At 46.2% G+C, this 22,853-nt stretch overlaps 1 protein-coding gene and 1 long non-coding RNA gene across 14 annotated transcripts in view; one reads left to right on the top strand and one right to left on the bottom strand.

The window, feature by feature from the left end:
- Positions 1–232: 232 nt before the first annotated feature.
- LOC107053235 lies at positions 233–16,667 on the top strand. Of its 3 annotated transcripts, XR_005859618.1 has the most exons (5): positions 233–992; positions 1,794–1,878; positions 2,334–2,432; positions 15,912–16,005; positions 16,124–16,667. It is a non-coding gene; the product is annotated as an uncharacterized LOC107053235 (long non-coding RNA). The 3 variants fall into 3 exon arrangements; XR_005859617.1 differs by having other exon boundaries at positions 233–1,878; XR_001466312.4 differs by lacking the exons at positions 233–992; positions 1,794–1,878; positions 2,334–2,432 and adding an exon at positions 2,530–2,804.
- Positions 16,655–22,853, bottom strand: part of RBM47 (RNA binding motif protein 47) — a 75,635-nt gene continuing 69,436 nt past the window's right edge. For 9 of the 11 annotated variants that reach the window (XM_046940918.1, XM_046940919.1, XM_046940920.1 and 6 more), the window contains 3 exons: positions 22,629–22,835; positions 20,096–20,298; positions 16,655–19,275 (listed from right to left, as the gene is read on the bottom strand). In XM_046940918.1, coding sequence (XP_046796874.1) covers positions 19,021–19,275; positions 20,096–20,298; positions 22,629–22,835 — 665 coding nt within the window. In that variant the 3' untranslated portion in view covers positions 16,655–19,020. The remainder of the gene's footprint in view (positions 19,276–20,095; positions 20,299–22,628; positions 22,836–22,853) is intronic. The other 2 variants (XM_040699811.2, XM_046940915.1) reach the window with 1 other exon arrangement.

Below are 22,853 nucleotides of genomic sequence, written 5' to 3'. Positions count from 1 at the left end.
AACAGGGAGTGAGAAAACTAAAGCCCGTTCCCAAGTGCTGAAGGTTTCACTTATTTGGGCAGATTTGGGCAAAACTTCATATACTCACCCACTCTCAGGTGCACTGCCTTAGTTCTGTATTTGAATGCCGTGCTCAGTACTCTGCAGAAGCTCTTTGAGTCAGAACAAAGAGCACTTCTAAACACCACGGTTCAAAGTGGAATGGGTTGGACATGCATTTGTTGAGCACAGCACTGTTTAACCCACGCATAATGCTCAGTAGCTTTGTTGCACAAGGAACGTCACACTGGGGCCTTGGTTCCTGCCCCGTGTGCCCATTCCTAGCTTGAGATTGCCCCCACTCTCTTGACTGTATGGCTTCAGCAGTCTGTGAGGCCTGAAAGGGGTTGATGACAAGGTTAAGAATAACTATAAAACTGGGGACAGCTGGGATAAGGGTAGTGGCAAAGGGCAAAGGGTGGCAGTGTGTCTGGGACTAAGCTGTATGCCAAGGAAGTCAGCAGCTTGCGGAGTCTCCTGCTCCTTTTTCACCTCAATCCTGAGGCCTCTAGGGGTCATACGAGTGCTGTTCTTGCCCGGGTGCTTCTAGGCAGTGCTAGTAGGCAATTATTTTAAAAGAAATGTTTAAAAAAGAAAAGTAAAGAAACCTGCTCTTAAGCCTAGATGTTTTCTTTTCTTCAAGAAGCAATAAGCAATGTAGACTTCATGCTAATAAGGCATCATTTCTTCTGCTGACTGCTTTTTGTTAAGGTCTAGGTAAATAAAGAAACGTGTCCTGTGGGCCACTGCAAAGGCTACTGTTCTGAAAGGCAGCTTCATCTCCTCCAGAGATATGCTTTAGTTTACAGTGGGCCCATAGTCTTTTGAACAAATATGATTTTATGTAATCTGCAAGTCTCCAGAGTACTAAGGAATTAAGGCTTCATGAACAGTCAAGACTGATCAGTGTGGTCTGGCATGTTGCTGAGATCGAGAGAAAACGCCTGCTAAAGGTAATGGGAGCAACAGAAGCCTTGCCTGGGTTGGGTCAACAGAGATATGTTACAGCTTCTGACCAAATAGCTTCAAAAAACAGGTTTGTGCAAATGGCTTTCTTCTGATCTTTCTTGGCTGGACCGTCTTGCTCTTGTTTTTCATTCTTCAGCCCTTTTCCTTTAGTCTTTATACTCTCTTCTGGAAGTAGGAAGAATTGTGCTATGATGGGTTATAGTCATAATCTAGGGCAACTCCTTTAGCATCACGGTACTGTTCCCTGTGCCCTGTAAATGTGTCTCCTTGAGTTCAGTAGCTGTAAATGTTGACTGGGTAGGGCAACATTACTGATACGGAAGGAGGAGGGATTATTTGCTCTCGCTGTTGATTTGCAACTAATCTCATACTTTGCTCACTGCAAATGTATTGATATGAAAAGAGGTTTTTGATGAGACCATCTCTACAAACAGCTAGGTTGAGGAAGGGGAAATAATGCAGGCAGTTCAATAGATAGCATTCATTTCAAGGGACAGACACACTGATACATACCATTTGTAACTTCTGGAAGCCAGAAGTAGAGTGTACCATATGGGCTTCCTTGCTTGTTCTGATTGGCTCACTGTGATAATCAGAGCCTGTGCTTATTCCCAGAGATGGTGGTTCTTCACAAAATGCCAATTAAATCTGCTTTTGCATCACATTGCAATCCCCTGTTGGAAGACAACTGGAGAGTAGAGACTGCAACTCAAGTGGGGTAGCACGTGTAATGGGACTGGTGGTAATTTGGTCCAGTTCAAATGATCCATTTCTTTAAATCACAGCCTGGTCCTTGCCTGTGCTCTAACCTTGCTCCAGGACAGGACGCTGTTTCCAGCTGTTCCCTGAAGGTGATCCTCCTGATCCCAGGTTGGTGGTTGGCTTCTTCCCCTTCCCTCTGTCTCAGGGGCACTCAGACCTGAAGGTCTCCTGTCCTGTGGCGGAAGGGGGAGGCACGTTGCTGAGAAGACAGAACGGCTGAAGGCACTACTGTAAGGTGTTACAGATACGTGTGGAATTCCTTGAATGAGGGATGTGAATCTACCGTGTGATTGAATCAGCTTGGAGAAATCTACCATGATAAACACAGTACAAAATAGCTTGTCTGTTCAGCACAATGAAATGCGAATGCCCAGCATACTAGGTTACCAGTAGTGTTTTGCACTAGTTGGCTTAGTGATTATTAGTACAGCCCAGACCTGGAAATATTCATGGGTGCTAACTCTAATGGGAGCTGCTGCTGGCAGGTCAGCCTGGGGGACGGAACTTCATATTTGTGCAGCAGCAAAATGTAAGTCACTGCTTGTTTCTGTTTATTTCTGTAGCACTGCAGCTGCTGAATTGTAGTTTTATGGCGTATATTTTCTTTAAAAACAGACAAGTAAGAACCCCAAATACAAAAGACATCCAGCCAGAACTAAAAGGTAAATATTAACCAGGTTGGTATGAGTATTGGCTGAAATCCATTGCATATGCTAAACCTGTCTGGTAGTAAAGGAACGCGGGACAATTTCTGATTTCAGACATTCCTGTTCATACAGAACATCTGAAATATTACAAGAGGTGAACTCGAAAGGGATGGCACCTAAAACTGTGGGCTTTGTACATGAATAGTGGGGCTTTATCAAAGACTGGTGATGGCCATGGGGAAGATTTGCAGTGGTTTGGCATCAACTTTCAATGAGATGCTTTAGAATATTAAAAAGGATGCACCAGTGTATCATTATAGCTCTGGGCTGTTGTCCTGCTGCTGTGGTCTGGCTGGGACTGAGGCCACTGTTGTGGTTTGCCTTCTGGTAAGCATCCTGTGATTTTCCTTTGTGTGTGTGTGAATAAATCACTTTAGGTGGGAGTAAATACAAGACACAGCACAGTGGTGTTGTTAGTTTTGTTTGATTGTTCTATTGCCTGATATGTTTTGTAGGATGCTTAGCCAGGACCACTGCATACCCTGTTAGTGATTTCCCTATTCCTTCTACTTAGTTTCTGAAGATTAATTTATTTTTTCTTCTTTCCCAAAAGTACTGTTGGACAAGTTTGGCAAGATGGCACTCATAGAAATATAGCACTGTGCTAGAGCAGCTGCTTTGACTAAGCTCAGGAGCCTGCAAACAGGCTGCTCACAGTTAGTCCTTTAAGACTGGATCTAGTCAAAGCTGCTGGCACCAGTGGGTTCTTGGTGCTCCAGGAGTGCCACCACTGCTTCAGAGGTCTCCCAAAGGTGTATAGGGCTGTGTAGTTTTTGTAACTTAGTTATTGCTGAACAACCAAACAGGGGCAATTTGCATTACGGAGATTAGGATTTATCTTAAAATGAATGAAATCTGCAGAAAAAGGGAACAGAGAGTTACTTTAATTCAGGAATGGTTTGGGAGGGAGGTGGGTGCTCAGCAATACCCAGCTTTGTTAGAATTTCATTACTGTTTACCTGGTATGTGAACCTTCTCTGTTTTTATCACTCCTGTGGGTTATAGTGTCTCACTGCAAGTAATATCTCTCCAAAGAGCAACTTTATCTATAACGAGTAATTTACCTAATTGCATGTTATTGAGAGAAAAGGGTTTCATTCTCAGACTGCGCTGTATGTTCCAAGGTTCACTGTAAAACTGGGTGAAAAAGTATCTTATCAAGGATCTATACAGTCTTTTGTAGTTTGCTCTTGTTGCCTTAAATACTGTCCAGTGATTTGAGATCCTATAACAACTAGATGACATTTTGCAAAACTCCTGTGAGGAGACAGATATTCTTTTTGCTGCAATCAGTGACTGTAGCACAGCTGTTATACAGCCTAATTTCTGTCTTGGTTCTTCCATTTCAGCTTCCCTGAGATGAATACTGGAGGTTTATTAGATGCTTTCTATCTAGGTTAATTATTTTGGCCTCTGGATCTACTAATTGCCATCCATAAATCTTCCTGGTGGTAAAGGTCACAAAGATAACTTGGCCTCTATGGCTTAAACGTGTGGTACCTCTCAGGCTATGAAAGTGCAGAAGTCTGCTGATTAAATGCATTATTCTTTTGAGATTTCATCAAAAAGAAAGGCTATTTTGCCTTTGTAGTTCACTTCCATCTAATTTTTGCATGACATCTCAAACTCAGGTTGGAAACCTGTAATTTCAATGGGGCATAATCAAATGGTAGAAACAACTTTATGTCAGATGTGAACCTGCCCCTGAACTGTCTGGGGGGTGGTGGAATCCTTCCCCTGCTTTATGGGGAGCATGTAATGTGTCCAGGCTGATGAAAGCTTGAAAACAAGGCAGTGGTGTTTCAATGTGGCACAGGTCAGTGCTGAGCATTTGCCTCAGCTCTTGTGAAACTGGGCCTTTGTGAGGGTCAGGTTTGCTTTCCCAAGCCCTGCTTGTTTAGAAACAAGGAATTCAGTGCCCCAAACCAACTTTGAGACAAGTAGGAGTGGCTGGCAGCAGAGTATCCTCACAGAAACCTCAGGTCACCCTACTGCTTCCACCTGGCACTCCCGCTTAGCCTTTGCTCCCATGCTGTTCTGCCCAGTGCCGTCCCCACTGCTGTTCATGGGCACCACGCTGGCAGAGTCCAGCCAAGCAGGTATTGCTGAGTTAACCCCAAATCCTGCAGAACAGCCAACCAGATGAGCTTCTATAACAAAATGGCCAGCCTGACAGATGAGGGGGGAGCAGTGCAGATTGTCTTCCTGGGCTACAGTAAGGCCTTTGACGCTGTCCCTTACAAGATCCTCATGGAGAAGCAGTTGAAATATGGGCTGATGAGCAGATAGTGAGGTGAATCAAAAGCAGGCTGAGCAGCCAGGCCAAGAGGTTAGTGGTCAGTGCAAAATCTAGTTGGAGAACATTAGCCAGTGGAGTACCCCAGGGGTCAGTATTTGGTCAAGTTCTGTTTAAAATCTTCATTAGTGATCTGATGATGGGGCAGAGTGCTCCTCAGTAAATTTGCAGATGACACAAAACTGGAGGGAGCAGCCGATGCAGCCATCCACAGAGACATAGGCTGAGGGAGGTGGCTGACAGGAACCTCATGGAGTTCAGCAGGGAGAAGTGCAGAGTGCTGCACCTGGGGAGGAACAGCACCAAGACATGTTGGGGGCACTCAGATTGGAGCAGGTCTGAAGAAGTGGGCCTGGTGGGCACCAAGCAGTGAGTTGGCAGTGTGACCCTGCTACTAAGACTGATGTTATTCTTGGCTGTGTTAGGCAAAGTATCACCAGCAGGTCAAGAGAGGTGATCCTTCCCCTCTGCTTACCACTGCTGAGGCCACATCTGGAGTGCTGAGTCCAATTCTGAGTCCCCCAGTATGAGAGACATGGTCATACTGGAAAGAGTTCAGTGAAGGACCACCAAGATGATGAAGGGCCTGGAGCTCCTCCGTTGTGAGGAGAAACAGAGAGCTGGGTCTGTTCAGCCCGAGGACTATTCAGCCTGGGGGAAGATGTCTCATCAGTGGCTGTAAATACCTGAAGGGAGGGTGCAGAGGAGACCAGTAAGGCTCCTGTAAGTGGTTTCCTCTGCCAGCACAAGAGGCAGTGAGCACGAAATGGAGCACAAGAGGTTCTGTCTAAACATTCCTTGCTACACAAGTGATGGATCACTGGCACAACTTGTACAGTCTTCTTCCCTGGAGATCTCCAAAAGCCACCAGGCCTGCTATAGGTGGCCGTGCTTTGAGCAGGGGTTGAACCAGATGGACTCCAGAGGTCCATACTGTGATCGTGTTTTGTGAGCTGTTTGGTGCATGTTTGGGTGAGGATGTACAAAAAGGGGTGATTGTCCCTGCCCTTTCTGCACGTTGTCCCCTTCAGCTTATCTTTACAAGGTGGTTGAATTGTGTTTTCTCTCTGAGACAGCGTTGCCAGCATAGCATCACTGCTTTTCTGAAGCTTTTAGATAGTTGGTCAAGGTGGAGTGCTGGAGACTTAGGTACCTAAGTTTAGAAAGCTCTCTAGGGCAGCTGTACTGGAGGGGACCACTACTTGCAGATGCAGTCAGCCCAGAGTTGTGCACTCAGTGATCTCCTCTTTTTGCTCTGGGGTCTCTAATGGCTAGCAGCCCCTCCCAGCCTTGCTTTTCCCACCAGGAGCACTGCCATTTGGCAGGAGTGTCTGTGTGAGGCAGCTGCAGCAAAGCCACCACACTGCCTATAAAGTGTAGCTTATGAATAAAGAACTAGACTGCATAGTGCTTTTATGTCTATAGAAATCAAGAGGCAAGATACAAACCATTGCATTAAATGGGAGAGTCCTGAAATGCTTATGAGGGTTCACTGAAGATAAGCAACTATTAATGCGTGTGTAGTCTTTTCAAAGCACTGTGTAGGTGTTTACATACTTGCACTAATGAATTAGCAGCTTGCTAATCCATATCCATGTGTTAATGCTGTGTGGTACGCGTAGTGTGAATTGCTCAAGACTGCGTGGATGTGTTATTGCAGCCATAGTGCACTGCGTGTGCCTCAGCCAGGCTGCTGTACTTGCAGCCCAGTGCCAAGCGTCCCCAGGTGCATCTCTGCAGGTCCAGGCCTGCAGGGGGTTATGCAGAGCGTGTGGAGGAGGAACGCGTGCTGCAAACCTGTGTCTTGTTGTGCTGGGGAATGCTGGCTTCAGTGATCTCTCTGGAGTGTGTGTCTTTTAGCCCATTTGCTGGATTACTTTTAGGACAGCTTGAATGCAGTGATCAGATGTGCCTTAGAGCAGCTTTTCTGGCAGCACATGGTGGAAGCTAGGGTAGATTTATTAAAAAGTGGACCCCAAACAATATCTAGAGGCAACATCCATAATTATTCTTAAATATGCATTTGCCTGTCCTGCTTTTCTAAAACATTTCTAAAGGAGTCCTTCCAACCGTATTCTCCACCTGTATGCTCACAGTGGACATCATTTTTCCAAAACCCAACTTTTCAGCTGCTCCACCATCTCCCATCTTGCAGCATATCCGAGGTACTTGATCCTGGTTGGATGAGATTCCCATTTGAAACCAACCTTGTGGACAGCACACAAGGCATGCTGGATACATGAGCACTGCCATGCATTGTACAGCCATTATGTCTGCTCCATTTCTGCCAGCCTATGGGCTATATTCCTAGCCAGTGCAGTGCCCAGGCATGATCTGAATAACTTGGACACCTAGGGTAACCTTTGCCCCTGAAGACGCAGTCTTACTGCCAATACAAGTAGCTTGCTGCAATATTAGGTATGTTGTAAGTTTTAATTGCTCCTGTGGGCAGAGTATGGCTGCTATTTCTTCATATGCTAATCTTGAATTGCCTAGTGGAAAGTAGCTCTTTCATCCATAATTCGCTCCAATAGCAACCAATACCAACATTTTCAAAAGCAACAAAGATTTTTTAAGGACATGTTCAAGCTCTGACCTTAGAAAGTGATTTTGCTTAAGCACCAAGTTGGGATCTGAATGTTCAGAGCTGCAGGCTGGGATCAGCATGCTGAAGTGAAGCACTGACCGTCTGCCCTGCTGTCCCCAGGGATGAATGCTGTCCCATATTTTCACTTAACTCACTTCTATGTGTCGAGGAAAATGAAATTATTCTCATCCTGTGTTTCAGGCACAAGAAAGTCGTGTATGGTTTAAAGGGAAGCAATCATATGGTAGAAAGTAATGGAAACATAAAAATTAGCTTGCAAATGAAAATGATAGGATGTTTGATTGGGCTGCCTTCTGTATGATCTGAGAAGGATCTTTGGAAGAGAGATCTATTGATAGCTACTAAGTAAGCAGAAAAAGTTTATCTCCAAAAATCTCCTGTGCTGGGGGGGTGCTATGGCACAGTAGCTAAACTTGCAGCCTTCTTACTCTTCCCTAGCTATTGACATCTGCCATTACTGAAGACTGGGCTAGGTGGATCCTGCATCCCAGTCAGCACAGCTGCCCATACATTCTGGGTGTGCAGCTGCTAAAGCAACAGGAGGCTTTTCCTGGGGTGACAAATTCAGTGTCGGGCTGTAAATAGTGTGGAACCAAATGGGTACTGTGATTCTGCATCTTCTGCACTTTTACTCTTGGGCTACTTTGAACCATCTTTGCTCCTTGCATTCCTTGTAGGAGCAAGCAGGTTAGTTAAAATCAAGTTGCTCTGCAGTTAGGGCTTAGCAAGTGAAGAAACACAAGGGGTTCAAGCAGGCAGAGTTGTCTCTCTTCTGTCAAAAGAAAAAATGCCTGCTGTGTTAGACCAAAACAGCCATCATGTGAGGCTCATTATACTGGGAGTGTCCAACCCACATCAAAATTTCACTGCAAACAGTCAGTTTGGCAGAAGACAGATAGCAAGTTGTCACCCAGCAAGCTGCCAGGGCAAGTCATCCTACCAGCAGGAGGTGTTGGCAGCTCAGACTCGTGGGACCAATCCTGCAGGAGCAGGAGTGAAGGGCAAAGGGGTGGGCACTACAGCTCCAGTGGATGCATATGAACGGGTTTTTGGTAAAAATCCTATATAAGCCTGGCTTTACTGTTTGCTAGCTCCTGTATTGCTTTGTGATGACGCTGGTCCATCCTTTCAGGTCCGTTTAAACATAAGTAAGCTTTCATCATTTTAAACCTCACATTTCTGAAAAAATGTTTGGTTTTGTCAGTCAGTAGTTATACAAGTTGCTTTCTTAGTAGAACACTGTAATCTATTTGCCCTTTTATTATAGTTACTAGCTCATTTGAACCTGGCTTTCATTTTTGATCAATACATCCTGTAAGACTCATCAAAAGCTTTTTGTTTTATGTGATCCAAGCATAAAATTAAAATTTAGAGAATCTCCTCCATTTTCTGTAGTGATTCCTTGCATTTTGAGAGGTAAGGGGCCTGTTTCTTGTCTATTCTCTCTTCTTCCATCCTTCCAATCTTCATCTACTATTAAATCTTGTATTTGTCTTTTGGGTTCTTTGTCATTATCTTCTTAGCATGAGCAAAGTGATAATTGTCCAGAATTTCTGTTAAAAATCCCAGCCAGCAGTGCCTTAGCCAGATCTATGGAGTGAATTAGCTGGTTACATAAAGGTGCCCTTTGTTTCCTTTGTTGACCTCCTGCAGGTTTTTCTACTTTGCCTTCATTCTTTTTCCCCCTTCTTATTTCATTAAAAGAGTAGCTTTCATCTTTTGTTTTGGGAGGTGAATTCCCACATTCACTTACGCACTCTCTTTCCTTCTGCCTTCCCTTCCAACGTGACAGAAGTGGAAAACTTCTGGGAGATGAGATCTGAGACCTCCAAGCTTAGTCCCAAGCCCAGGCAGTCACCCTGCCCATATAACTCCAAGGAAAAGTGTTCTGGAAGTGCACATAAATACAGTTTTGTCAGAAAAAGTGGTAGCCCCCCTTCTACTCACTAAGAGATTTAAACCTTTTAGGGCTTAGAGATTGACTTAACTATCCATTTGAGGAGACTCAGGGGAGACATTGCTCTCTACAGCTACCTGAAAGGAGGTTGTAGCAAGGTAGGGGTCAGCCTCTTTGGTAACTGGTGATAGGGCGAGATGGAATGACCTCCAGTTGTACTAAGGAGGTTCACGTTGGATATTAGGAAACTTTTTTTTTCCTTAGAAAGAGTAGTGAGGCATTGGAACAGGCTGCCCAGGGAGGTGGTGGAGTCACTGTCCCTGGAGGTGTTCAAGAACTCGGTAGATGTAGTGCTGAGGGACATGGTTAGTGTGCATGGTGGGGATGGGCAGATGGCTGGTCTTGGAGATCATAGTGGTCTTTTCCAGCCTTAATGATTCTGTGATTCTGCTCCTTCCTTCTCCCTGTGCCAGGGCAATGTTTTGCACAGGGATGTGACAGACCACGTCAGGAAGCTGAGCCTGATCAAATGCAAGCCCTTGCTCTTCCCCTGAGCCCTGTCTCAGGACTGGCTGAGCCAGCAGCAGTGCTGACGGCAGTGTTTTTTTCTCCTGGTGGTGTGTGTACATCTGTGGGTGTTTGGGGTCCATGGCTCACCTGCTCTTGCTCTGGTCTGCAAATGTGGGTGTCATGCTCCTATAGCACCTGAGATGAAGAACACTTCTTTGTCTCTGTGGGTGCTTGACTGGCATGTCCAATGGCAGCAGTGAAAAGGGACTTTACAAACTTGCTTGTTATCTTGGTTAGACCCAGGCTTCCTTGCATCCCGAATTGACAAGCCTGTAGCAAGAGGCTGTTTAAACAGTCGAACTAACGTTGCCATAAAGGAAATATCGATATGTGCTAGCGTGTGGGAGAACAGCCAACCAGGAAAAACAAAAGCAAAGAGCCACAGTTGTCAGAAATCACAGAGCGTGCAAGCCTTGGGCACTGAAGGGGACAATCTGCGGTGACAGGCACTCTTGCACCTGCCCTTTGCCCCTGTGGATCATTTGCAGAGCAGTCCTGCATGCTAACAGGAACATGGCCGCTCCTCACTCAGCCTGCACTGAGCTGCCCCAGCGCTGAGCTTTGCTTTTCAAAATTGGTGGTGTTCTGGAGGCAAAGCAAAAATGGTGAAGGCTGCTGCTTGGCGGAGCGATACGGTGTTACTCCCCGCTTTTCTGCTTGTGGGTAATTGCTGCAGTAGGGCAGCAATGAGAAAGCTAGACTTTTGGAAGGTGGTTGTTAATACTCTGGTTGCAAAAGCAAACGGTGGCAACCCTCACCTGCAGGAAGGTTACAGGACTGATTCCCTACACGCCACAGCCAGGGTGCAGGTGGAGCTCCCTGAGAGGGTTTTCAGGCTGCAGCATCTGGCTGTGAGCAGCTCCCCTTCCTCAGCCTTTCCACTTTAAGCCGTGGCTCCCTCTCTCTTGTGGGCAAATCATTTACTGTAATTTAATGATCACAACCGCATAAATTTTGCTTCCTTGTAGCTTAAAAAAAAAAAAAAAGGGATTAAATGTCTCAGTTTATCTTTCCACATAGGTCACATGGCCAGAGCTGGTTGTAAAATGTGGAAGAACGGGTTTGAGGGGTGCCAAGTGCCAAGTGCTGTACCTTTCCCTCTTCTCTCTGCCCTGTATCGCTCACAAAGACACCACAGAAAGACAAGGAAGTTTGCTTTCTCAGGGAGTGGATTTTTTTGTTTCCATGTAATGCATCATTTATTATTCTTGAATCTAATCCTTTAAGACCTCGGTGCCGTCCTAGTCCCAACCTGAGAAAAACTCCATGAAAAACAGCCGTACAAAAGCAAAATTGTGGAACACAATGAGATGCCTGGCTTGTAACAAAGCCATCAGAGAGCGTACCAAGCTGCCTTGGGAGCCAGACAGGTGGGATCCTGATCTCACCAATGAATGAAAGACCCGTCAGCTCTGCCGTTGGGGTGGGGGTGACGTTGGCAGGCAAAGGCTGGCCTTTGGGGATTGGGCTGGTGAGGTGCGCTGGGTTAAAGGGAGTCTGGGGGCTCTGAGACCACGTGGTGTTGAAAAGGACTCGGTTCTTCTTGCGGGTTACAAATTGCAGCAGGTTCATTTGAATGATTCTTTTGTCCCCTGTGGGGATCTTGCATTAGACTGCAAGCTATTTAGCTTTTCTTACAAAGAGCCTTTTTTCATTGGTGCTTCCAAAGAGATACTGGAATGCGTAGAAAGTGCTGTACGACCCCAGGGCAGAGGCAGCAGGCTCACGGCTGTCTGTTGCACTGGAAGCAGGTCCTGGGGCTTCTCTGCTCTGGGCTCTGTGGCTGGAACTCCTTGAAGCCAGACCCAACAGCTGGCGAGTGTTTATTCATTGCATCTGAGTGGTAGTGATGCTTGTGAGTGCTGAAGATATGCTGACGCTGTGCACAGCTGAAGTCTTCATTATTACAGGTAAAGTCTGAGCTGAAGCACTCATGGGACAGCCCTGGTGTGGGACCCAGGCTGGTGTCTGTGCTCCACTGAAACCCTCGTATGAGAAAAGTGAAACTAGCGGGAAAAGCACATTGCTAATTGCAGTGTGTTGTAACTACTTAATGTACAGTTTGATTGACAACACCTTTCTGGACAGGGTATGGATAGTATCCAGTGCTAGGGAAAGCATGTGACGGGCTCTGAATGAGCCTCTGATGGTGCCTATGGGTAAGAAGGAACCATTTCCTAAGCTGTGATACTCCTCATATTGCACCTTTGATGCCTACGGTAATGATATCTGTAATGATTGTACCCCTGTTGGTGGTGTCGGTCACCTTGTGGATGCAGCACTGCTCAGTAACAAAGCTGTTGGAAAAACAACCCTCTTACTTCACTGGTGTGAAGTATAATTCCTCATTTGAATTTCAGTTGCTTTGCATACGTGTATTTGGCTATTCCCATCTCCTAGAGGGAACCAGATTTTCTTTGCTGTATGTCATGTTCAGTATATCCTCTGGTAAAAGAGAAGTAAGCTGTTGGGCATAGAAACAGAATGATTTTTCCCATCCATTTCTATTCTGTGGGACCATGAGGAAAAAACTGTGCTTGAGATGGAGCAGGAGGTCTCTGGGGAGGGTCGACTTGAACACTGTTGGCAGAAATGAGACTGGCCTTCCTGTGCACCTCCCTTTGGGCTGCTAGGAGGAAAGAGGGATCTGTAGTCAGTGCGCTCATATCACTGCCTGTCTCAATGCTCAAGAGAAAGAAGCAGACAAGATAGAGGAAGGTGTTTTGCTGCCCTTTGTGGATGTCACCTACTTACCCAGCCAAACTCCTGAGTTTGACAGGCCAGTGCTGTGAAAAGCCCTGAACGCAGTTGGGTGTATGGGTGGGCAGCCCTGCCCTGCACGCCCTCCGTGTTGGGGCAGCTTCACTGGGGAGGGATGTGTGCCCAAACTGAGGGTGTGGAACAATTTCTACCCTGCCACAGTCTGACCCATCCTCATCTGAGCAGCTCTCCCACAGACTGAGGCCCCAAGATGTTACACCATCACTGAGTTTCAAAGTCAGTGTGGGTGATACTTGCCTGGGGGGCTGCGGGTGCCTCTGCAGTGCAGACTGGAGGCCAGCTGGCAGCTGCTGGCTGTGATGTGTCCCTCTGCATCCTGCACAAAAGCTGGTCAGCCAGAGTGTCTGGCGTGAAGTCAGGCCTTAAGGGAATCCTTCACTTATCCATGCGGCTGGAAAACCCTCCACTAAGGGACAGCAACTGAAAAGTCAAAGACTAGAGGAAGTAAGGATGCCCTGTGTACAAGTTTAATAAGTAATCCCTTGTTATCGCATGCCTTGTTGAGTGATTGCAAGATACCCTGGTCCATATCCTGCAGATTCGTTACAGGAGTGATAATTGCTTGTTGTAGATATTGTTTCAAAGCTTTGAAACAAAGGAACTGCTAATAAGTGTTGGCTGTTTTGCTTCTGGCTGATTTAAACACGTCTCTCTCTCAGCTAGCTGGCTTGAGGTCGCTCCCGTGGCTTGTGTAGGCTGTTTGCAGAGTTCTTCATGCTTCAGTGAGATCCTTTGGTTAACTGTGGCATCCCACTTCCCACAAGCAAGCAGGCAGCGGCCGAGCTGACACAGATCTTCAGTGACATTACAAATAGGTACAAGGCTCGAAGTGCAGCCAGACTCCTTCACCTCTGACAAAAATTGAATGTGTTTGTTGGAAAGAGCTTAGAAGAAAGGAACAAAAGCATATCATGGTTCAAAGTAAAAGTACAGCCGTGGACAGGCAGACCACCGTTTCTGACTGGTGACCACCATACAATCTGGTCACATGGAGAGGCACAGAAGCAGTTGAGTGGACACAAACCTACAACCCAGAGTTTGTGATCTTGCCTCCATAATCACCCATGGGATTGATAGCAGGACTTCTTATCAGGGATGGACGCAGGCCATTGGTCTTCCCTTGTGGCAGAAGGGGACTGTGAGGAGCAGAAGCTTCCTGCAGCACGGGGCTCCCAACACAGCCTCATGAGACAGCTGTCATCATGTCATCGTGTTGGGAATGCAGGGCTGTTGGGTGCACATGGGACAGATCTGAGCACATTTGAACTGTTTCCTGCCCAGTCTTCTAATGTCTTCTGGTTAGCCCTTGACTGCCCACCTCCTGCAAGCAGATCTGTAGTTTTGCTACAGGGTTGAGCTTCTGTCTTCTTATATCAGAAAAGCAGTAATCTGCTGGCCTTTTGTCTGGAGGAAAGAAAAAATTGATCTAATTCATCACCTTGACAGGCAATATTTTATATATGGAAGTACTTCTACAGTCTGGTCTGTACCAAGTTCCTAAGAAAATTTCATATTCTCTTTGCTCGTTGGAGTGGTGTACGATGGCACAGCCTGTCTTTGTGTTAAGAGAGGAGGACTGTGTGCCACAAACCTGCTTTTTTTCATTTCCTCGCTTACAGTTTCTCCCTGCAACTCCGCTTGTGCCGTTTCATTCCTAAGCAGGGCATAGCACTGAAACTCAGTCAAGTGTGATTCAGCATTTCACTGACACACTGGAGCATAAAACCTGGTTCTGCTGACTTTCAGATGCACAGCAGAGGTAGTTTCCCCTGCTATGAGGCAGGTCTGGGATTTATTTGTTTTACAGATCAGCATGATGGGCCACTTTTGAGGCTGATAGGCATCAAGAGAGCAGTGAGCTCTGCCAGTAGCTGCTGAGGACCTGGAGCAGAGATGCCACACGTGTAGCACCAGTCACAAAGCAGAACATGGGGTCCTGTGGTATGCCTTTTAGAGGCACTAAAAATGCATTCTGCATATGCTTTGAGCTCCAGTGCTTATTTATAGGATGTTGCAATAATATTGAGGGATGTAAATCCACTTGAATTTCTTGTTAATCTGTTTATACAGTTGCTGTGTCACAGCGATATTAATGTGTGCTTGTTCCCTGAAAAAAATGCAAAGCTGCTTTTAGCACTTGCAGTTGATACCAGCTAGAGCAGTGCGTATCTGCTCTTCAAGACCATCAAGAAATATGGTCAGAAAGGGAATGAGATCAACTCGGCAACGTTTTGAGTTGTCACAGTGCCCAAGGCCTTGCTAGAGCTCCTGGCATTCCCGAGGCAGCAAGGTCATCTTAAAAGCATGATTGCATTTCTCTGGTGTTGTTTATGTTAATATCTCCAGAATGACTTGCATGTTTGAGCTTTGGATGGGTTAATCATTAATTACGATCTTACAAAACTGAAATAAGAAACCATAAATCTGGGAAAATAACAAATTCTCTTGTGAAACGTCTGTTTATAAAACGTCAGAGCACGCTGTGTGGATTCATTTTAATTTAGGGTAGATAAAGGGAAAAAGGAAACTTCCATGAGAGAACCAGACCCACATGTTAGTGAGGCACAGTCCTTCATCTCACCTGTAAAAAGCTGATGTTTGTGAAGTGCATGGCTTAGCTGAATGCCCACAGGGGCAGTGAGTGGAGAGGCCATCAAGGAGCTGCAGGAAAGGCGTTAGTCTTCCTGTTTCACCTGACGGTTTGCCTGACAGCTGAAGGTCTGATGTGGCTGTATCTCCTTGAAGGCTGCTTTTAGCATTATGATGATTACCCCTTTACTAAACAAGATATGGAGACCTGCTACTGGTGTTTTTTAATGGGACGTGCAGACTTCCTAAAACAAACTTACATTGTTTAGGCATAGCAAGCAAAATTAGGTGTCTTTCTACCCATCCCCAAGTCCTACCAAGACAAAAGCCCACAAACAGAAAACACTTTCACTTTTCCAGCACAAAAAAAAAAAAACAAACAACCAAAAACCCAAACAAGCACATGCACACACACACACACACAAAAACAAACAAATAAACAAACAAAAAAAAACCCCAAACCAGTGGGGAAACCTCATTATTAGCATCTCCCAGGAAAACCAAGGTATTAGCATGAGATGTCTTGTCCTAATTGCATTATGAGAAGTGATGCTTGAAGACAGGAAGTTACAGATACTCCTTAGTCCCAATGAAGGATGTAGAAGCTTGTGCAGTATTTGTTCTGGTCTCCTTTTTGGGGATTATTTGCTAGCGATAATTCCTGCTTTAGTCACTTCCTTTTTTCTGCTTTAGGGTTTAGCTCTGCTCCCTCACACTGCTCTTCTCCCAAGGCTTGGTATATGCACCCGGCAATCTTCTGATGAACTTACAGCAAAGAAACAAACAGGTACTCTGTAGGGCTGCTTCCAGGAGGTGCAGCCTTGCAATCTGTTCATGAAAGGGCTGTGTTTGTGGGCTGAATCATGCTGAGAGGGTAATAATGTTGGGCTGTTTTCTCCTAACAGGGCATTCCAGTGCCAGCTCCCAGAGCTTCTGCCCAGGATTGTAGGGGTCATTGCAGTGAGTGAGTGGAAAGCATGGAGAAACAGCAGCTTCAGCTCTCCCATCTGCATCCAGGCAAGGACTCTAAATTGAGATTTAGGCTGATCCACAACTGCTGGATGATCGTGGATGTGCCCAGTGCATGTGCTGGGGTAAGCACTGTCCTCCAGCCCATCTCTGCTCCCACAGAGCCTATGGGGATGCTGGCCATGTCTCCCTGCTCCCCTCCTGCCCCAAACACCTGCCCAGCCAGGAGGGGGCACAGTGCCCATGGGGAAGCCCACCTCGCAGTAGGATGTTACAATAAATTAACAGTCTCTGTTTTTATAGAATGCTTTATTCACTATGTCCTAGAAATGTACCGTAAATGGAGCAAGAACTAAATAAATTCAGAGGCTTCCAACAATACAGAAAACAGAGATACAATAAAACACCTAAAATATCAGCTCTTTCAAGAATAAGGCACACTAGTTTTGTGGTTTTTTTTAATATATATATATATATATATATTTCTTTGTATAGTTTGTTCTTAACCTAAAGATGTTCACATTTCAAGTTATCAGACTTACCTCAGTAGTAGTGTACATGAAATGGTTTAGAAGAAAGTGGAAAAGATGGAGGTGGGAGGCTGCATCCCCATGTCCTGCCTGCTCCTGCTCCTACCCTGGCATGGTAGCCTGGGGCTCACCTCTTTGGGCTCCCTTCTGTCCCTGATGCAAGCAATGGGCCAGTGGGGAGAGGATGGATGGGAGAGCAACCACTGCCCTTTGACCCTCTTCTGGGTGGGCCATGGTTGTGATGGAAGGGCTGGAAAGGGGATAGCAGAGCCTGCAGTGCCTGGACGACATTGAGGTCAGCTGTGACCCGTGGTGGCAGTTAGCACTGGGCTGTACAAAGCCTTAGTTGGAGCCCCCAGCACTTTTTGGGTACTCCCGCTAGGGTCTGCCCGCAAGGCTTTGTCTGCTTCACCTCCCCTCACCCTAAAAACAGGCAGGGTGTTTGGGATGAGGGTTTGGGGGCTAAGGATTGTGTTTTCAGAAGTGGTGGGACAGACGGCTAAAGCGTCCAAGGAAGGGGCAGGGAGGGTCAGAGTCCGACTTAATGGTTAACTTCCTCACAGTGCTTTTGATAGCAGTTGGACAGGTTTAAATAGAGCTCAGCTTTGCTGAGTAAGAGCACCTAAAAAACAACCGCTCCATTTTGAGGCAAGAAAAATACGCATTAAAAGGTCACTTTACTAAGCTGGAGATGATCCAAAAGTGGTTCTGTTGTCAAAATATACTTTATATGAAACCCCTTCTGCTGGTATTTATACCACTAAAAGCAAAGCGAAATTGTTTACTCGCTCCCTGCTCCACACCTCCCTTCACCGGAGCTGTGATTGCAGAGCTGAGACACTTCATAAAATGGGCGAGATATTTCTTTAACGTTTTACCATATATTACATTCACTGCACTGCTAAATAAAAGCCTTTAAACAGGCCACAAAACACTGCAATAATATATTTACTCCTTAATATAACAAACCTTTTTTTCTTTTTTCTTTTTTTTAATAACATCGAAATAAACTGCGTTTGTTTTGTGGCAAACCACATACCGCGTAAATTTGCAACATAAAATGACTTTTAAAAAGTATATTAAAAGGTATTTACAAGCTCTACATCTTATTGAAACGGCTGGGCCCGATCCCTCCCATCCCTGATGTGCACGCGGAGCTCCAGGTGCGGGAGCTGCAGTTGGTGCTGAAGGGAGGCCGGGAGGGACGCCAGCCCCGCTGTGTCAATTCCAGTATCACCACCACCCCCAGTACCTCGGGACCTTCTCACGGGACGCGATGAAGCTATGGGTAAGCAGCACCGCGCATCCTGCTGCCAGGAGCGGCCGTGCTCTTGCCTACAACAGCATACATTCTCAGTCACTACAGCATATACTTCAAAGGATAAAATAAAGGGCGTTTAGAAAGAGCCTAGGTTTTATACTGGATGAAGATCGAAGTCGAGGCGCCTTACGCGAAGGATCCGGTGCGCGTTTCTGCGCGTGCTCCAGGGCTGAACTACAGGTAGCTTCAATAAATAGGAATTCCAGTTGTTGGGGAACACTCAGAGCCTTTCCTTTGAGCATCGTAAGCCTGCTAATCACACTGCGAAGGGCTTCGCGTGCGGAGGCTTTCTTCTTTCTGTTCCTCCTACAAAGGCAATATGAATTACTTTTGATTTCAAGCAGTAACAAACAGACTGTATTAATGCCAGCACAAAAACGCAGAGGTCTTGCACGTTTTTCAGATTGCACGTTCCAGTATAACATTTCTTAAATAAGATACTTGGTGGTTTTTTCTTTTCTTAAAAAAAAAAAAAATCTAAGGTATGTATTCTTTAAATATTGAATATATTCTTCAAAATATATCGTTTTAAACTTTCCCTAGCTGCTCGGGTGTGCTTCTTAATATATAGCTGATATATTATTAAAGGCACTACAAAATAGACATCTCTGGAGTGCAGAAGTTACTAAAAATAACCTTCATACCACAAATATATTGAAAATATAACTGCTAAAAAAAAAAAAAAAAGACCCCGTGCAACCCCAGTGCGATGCGTGTAAAGGCACGTAAGCGATGGGCGGCTGCATCGAGGTCGTTTAGAAATGTATGAATACAGGCATGTTAAATTTTAAAAATAGCCTAAAAAAAAAAAGTTAGTGAAAACTTCAAGCGTAGAAAACATTTTGAACATGTTTTTCTGTGACATTCTTCACTTTCAGGTTCTGCATCAGTTTACTGAGTCCTGACGTTACTCTCCTGCAGCAGGCGCGTTCTTCATAAATAGTAAAGTGTTCCTTCAGTGTTTGTTGCTCCGCCGACAGTCTCAGTACGTCTGGTAGACGTCGTGGATGGGCACCTGGATGGTGGCAGCTGGGAAGGCCGGAGGTATGTAGCCGGCGTAGCCCCCGTAGGCGGCAGCGGCGGCAGCAGCGGCGGCGGCGTTCTTCTGTAGCGTGGCTATCGTTGCCGTTGCTGCAGCGGGTGCTGCGAATGGCACGTAACTTGTCCCATAAATGCCGGCGGCGGGGATCCTCTGCACGTTGGGGGCCATGGTGTACACTGGGGTTATGGGGCGACCCTGGAATAAGAGAATTGCAGGATGTCTTGAGTTGGAGGGGACTCCATGAGGGATATCCGGTCCAGCTCCTGACTCTGCATAGGGCAACCTCAGATCCAAACCATGCATAGTCCAAGTGGTCCTTGAGCACAAGCAGGCCTAGTGACAGTGTCAGGTTGGGGATTAGGAAAAGGTTCTTCACCAGAAGGTGGACAGGCGCTGTAACAGGCTCCCCAGTGTCATGGCACCAGTTGGACTGAATACCCTTCATGGGCAATCAATCCAGAATACCCCATGTGTCTCACTCATCTCTCTTACTCAACAGGGTGCGCACTATCTTCCTGTCCTTGTTTAGTGTGTTTACAGTGAGATGTCCTACTGGGGACTCTTCCTACCAAATTTGGGTCCTCCATAGAGGAAAAGCAACTGTCCAAAGTGCAGATGTCTAAGACAGGTCAAATGAACAGCACTTTTGGGGTGCCTACTCTTCTCCTTTGACATGCTGAGTGGTTTGGGTTGGGTTACCAGGAAAGGTTTCCATGTTAAGGCAGGCATATGGTTCAGGTGCCAGACATGACCACTAGATGAAAGTCTCAGGTTATGTGAGATGAATTTTTCTGCATGTCAGGAAGAAGGGACAAAGTAATGGGAGTAGAAATCAACCCAAAAACTGCAATGGGATGTGGGGAGCTCAGTGGGGTCATGCTTGAGCAACAGGCTGGTCCCATAGAAGCAGGCACCAAGCAAGAGCATCAGGTAGAGAGTGCTGCATGCAGCTTTTCCCCTTCACTGGGTATACAGAACAGGACATATGGAATCAGGGTGTCTGCACTGATCTCACCTGGAAGGGGGGAGGCGTTGACACAGCTGGTATTACTGCTGCGGCTGCGGCTGCTGCAGCAGCTGCTGCACTGGCTGGGTCCTGCTGGACGGCAATAGGGTTGATGATGTGCTCCACTGCATGGATTTTGCCATCTTCCATCATCTTGGCTGGCGGTGCAGCCGGAAACATGGAGTACTGGGCACCGATTGCAGGGATGGCCACTAGGAGAGAGACCAGACACATCAGGCATGCTGGGAAAGAGACTCCAGAGCTTTATCTCAAAGAACATACAGCGCTCCTCCTGGCTCTGCTAGATCCCACCACAATAGGCAGCCCCATGAGCTAGTTGGGGACCTGCAGCAACTCTGCCCTCCTTGCAGGTTGAAGCACCACAGCCATTGCTCTTGAACTGTGCATAGTGATGGGCTTGGTGCGATCTGCTCTTCCCAGTACTTCCCTTGGCATGGCTGTCCCAGGGCTAGGATCCTTCTCTGGATTCAAGCAGCCCCTTCTGACCATCACCATTCTCTCCCTGGCCAGGAGCAGCTACTGTCCTGGTAAGGGCCCTGCTCTAGCTGCTGATTTCGAAGGACATGGGGCTGCTTCAGGAAGAAAAAAAGCTGTGGTTTCTACTGCAGAAGTAGCAGCCAGGAACTGGGCCTGTCCATATGCTGCCCTTTGGCCAACAGTGTGAAATACCAGCTAATGTACTATTATACGTTTCCCAGGATTAAATTGGCTTAATATATTTTATCCTGTCTTTCTGCTTCAGTATCAATCTGTTTAACAGCACTAAAAAATAAATTACTCATAAGATCATTCTCCCTTGTGCCAAAATTGGACAATCTAAAATACTTAGAGCTGTTGTCTTCCAGATAAAGGGTAAATGCTCCAATCAGAATGTGTATCAGAGATACTGAGTTTGTACATGTTTTTACATGGAGTTTCACTGCACTGTTTAGGGAAGAAATATGCTTTGCTGGACATTCCCAATAATCACATTTGTAATTCTTTTGTTGCCTCATAATGTGCAGTTCAGCTTTCAGTTCTTGAGTCTTTCAGCGGGATAGTTGTTCACAAGGAAGATGGGGTAACTAATAGATCAATTCCACCTGGTCAGCTCAAACCAGTTGTTTCACTGCTTTAAATAACCTGGGTAATGCCCCACTGATGCAAAGAGCTCACACGCTCCATTCTGCAGTATCTTCTGGCAGAAAAGCAGAATCAGACAGTTGTGATATCGGGGTGATGTCTCAGAAGTTTCCTAACGATTTGCAAGGAATTGAGCCTTGAGATATTTCTGAAGAGATAGAAGTTTCCAGAGTTGGTACACCTCTACTTCTCCATTCTGGTAGGTGATCTCAGAGTAGTTTCCTTTTGATAACAGAGGTAAGTCTTGCACTTGGCCTTTTTAACTGATCAGCTCATCTGGCTGGGAGAAAGAGGCTAGGTGCTTCTGCACCTATGCTGAAGCAGTGGTAGAAGGGAAGACCAGATGAAGATATCTGAATCTGAATGTGCTGGAAATGTAGAAACACTTAGACTTGAGAGTCAGGCTTTTTTTTGGCAATCAAATGAATTACATGGACACAACTGATAAGTACTAGGGTCAAATCAAGTGTGTGTTTCAAGGAAAAAACCGACAACATTTCAGTCATCCTTCAGTAATAGCTGAATTATCTTCACAAACAGGCATAGTGGTAATATTTTCTGTTTGTGAGTGGGTAGTTTTCTCAGGAAGCCTGAGATCTTCCTTTGAAGATCCGGCTCTAATCTTTTAACGGCATTCCTTCTTCTCAGTGCTTCTTCTCACATTATCTCATCCCTCTGTTATGAAGAACTCTTCACAGTCCTCGTTAGATGACAGTTGTAATTTCCACTGACAGTACGGAACTTGTTCTGGTAAACCACTGCAACTTTAGTATTCGACGCTGCTCAGGTGTGCAGTTACAATCTGCTGGACCCTAGGCCTGCTCCTCATAGCCCAGCAGAGCACAGTTCGGAGCTCTGCTGTGTGACTGTAAGTAGGACACCCACATTGCTCCCCATGCTGCTAATGGTGGTGGAGGAGCTGTCCTTAGCCAGGGACTTTCCTGCAATAGGAAAGCACCTGCTCCTTTTCCCAGCCTTGTAGAGAAACACGAACTGAGCTGGGGAGAGCTCTGGAAATTTGGGTTGGGAAATTGCCCAGGGTGAAACTAGCAGTTTAGAAACTTGGAGAGAGGAAGGTTGCTCTTAATCACCATGTCACTTCGTACCTGACTACATGGAGAGGAAAGTCTACTTCCTCCTGAGGAAGTGCAAAAGAGACAGGAAGTGTGGACACAGCTCCAGCTCTTTTTCCTTTGGTCTGAAGAGCTCCCAGATGTTCTTGACTCCTGTCCTACTGCATGCCTCTGGTTTGCAGAGAGTCAAGTTAGGACCAGACATGAGACCATCCCCACTGCCACAAGGGCTGGCCCTGGACCATGGTCTCAGAGCAGGGGCCCTCCTGCCACCTTCGCATTCCTCCCATCCTGCAGATGTAGCCTATCTAATTGCTTGTACTGACCTGCACCAGGCTTAATGGCCACTGGGTTGACAGCAGGTAATTCCAGGTTGGGTACCAGCTCGTATCCTTTTTCTTGCTGTTTTCCTTTGCCTTCGTGGTACCTGCTGTATATGCCGCGGCCAGCAGAGTATCCCCCCAGGTAGGAGCCACGGGGGCCTGGGGCTCTGTTGCCGGCTGCGCCTCGCCCTCTACCTCGTATGCTGCCTGCTTATGATAACAACATAG

Source organism: Gallus gallus, chromosome 4 (genome assembly GCF_016699485.2).
Source record: "Gallus gallus isolate bGalGal1 chromosome 4, bGalGal1.mat.broiler.GRCg7b, whole genome shotgun sequence".
In the NCBI taxonomy this organism is placed as follows: Eukaryota; Metazoa; Chordata; class Aves; order Galliformes; family Phasianidae; genus Gallus; species Gallus gallus.
This window is presented reverse-complemented; position numbering and strand designations above follow the sequence as displayed.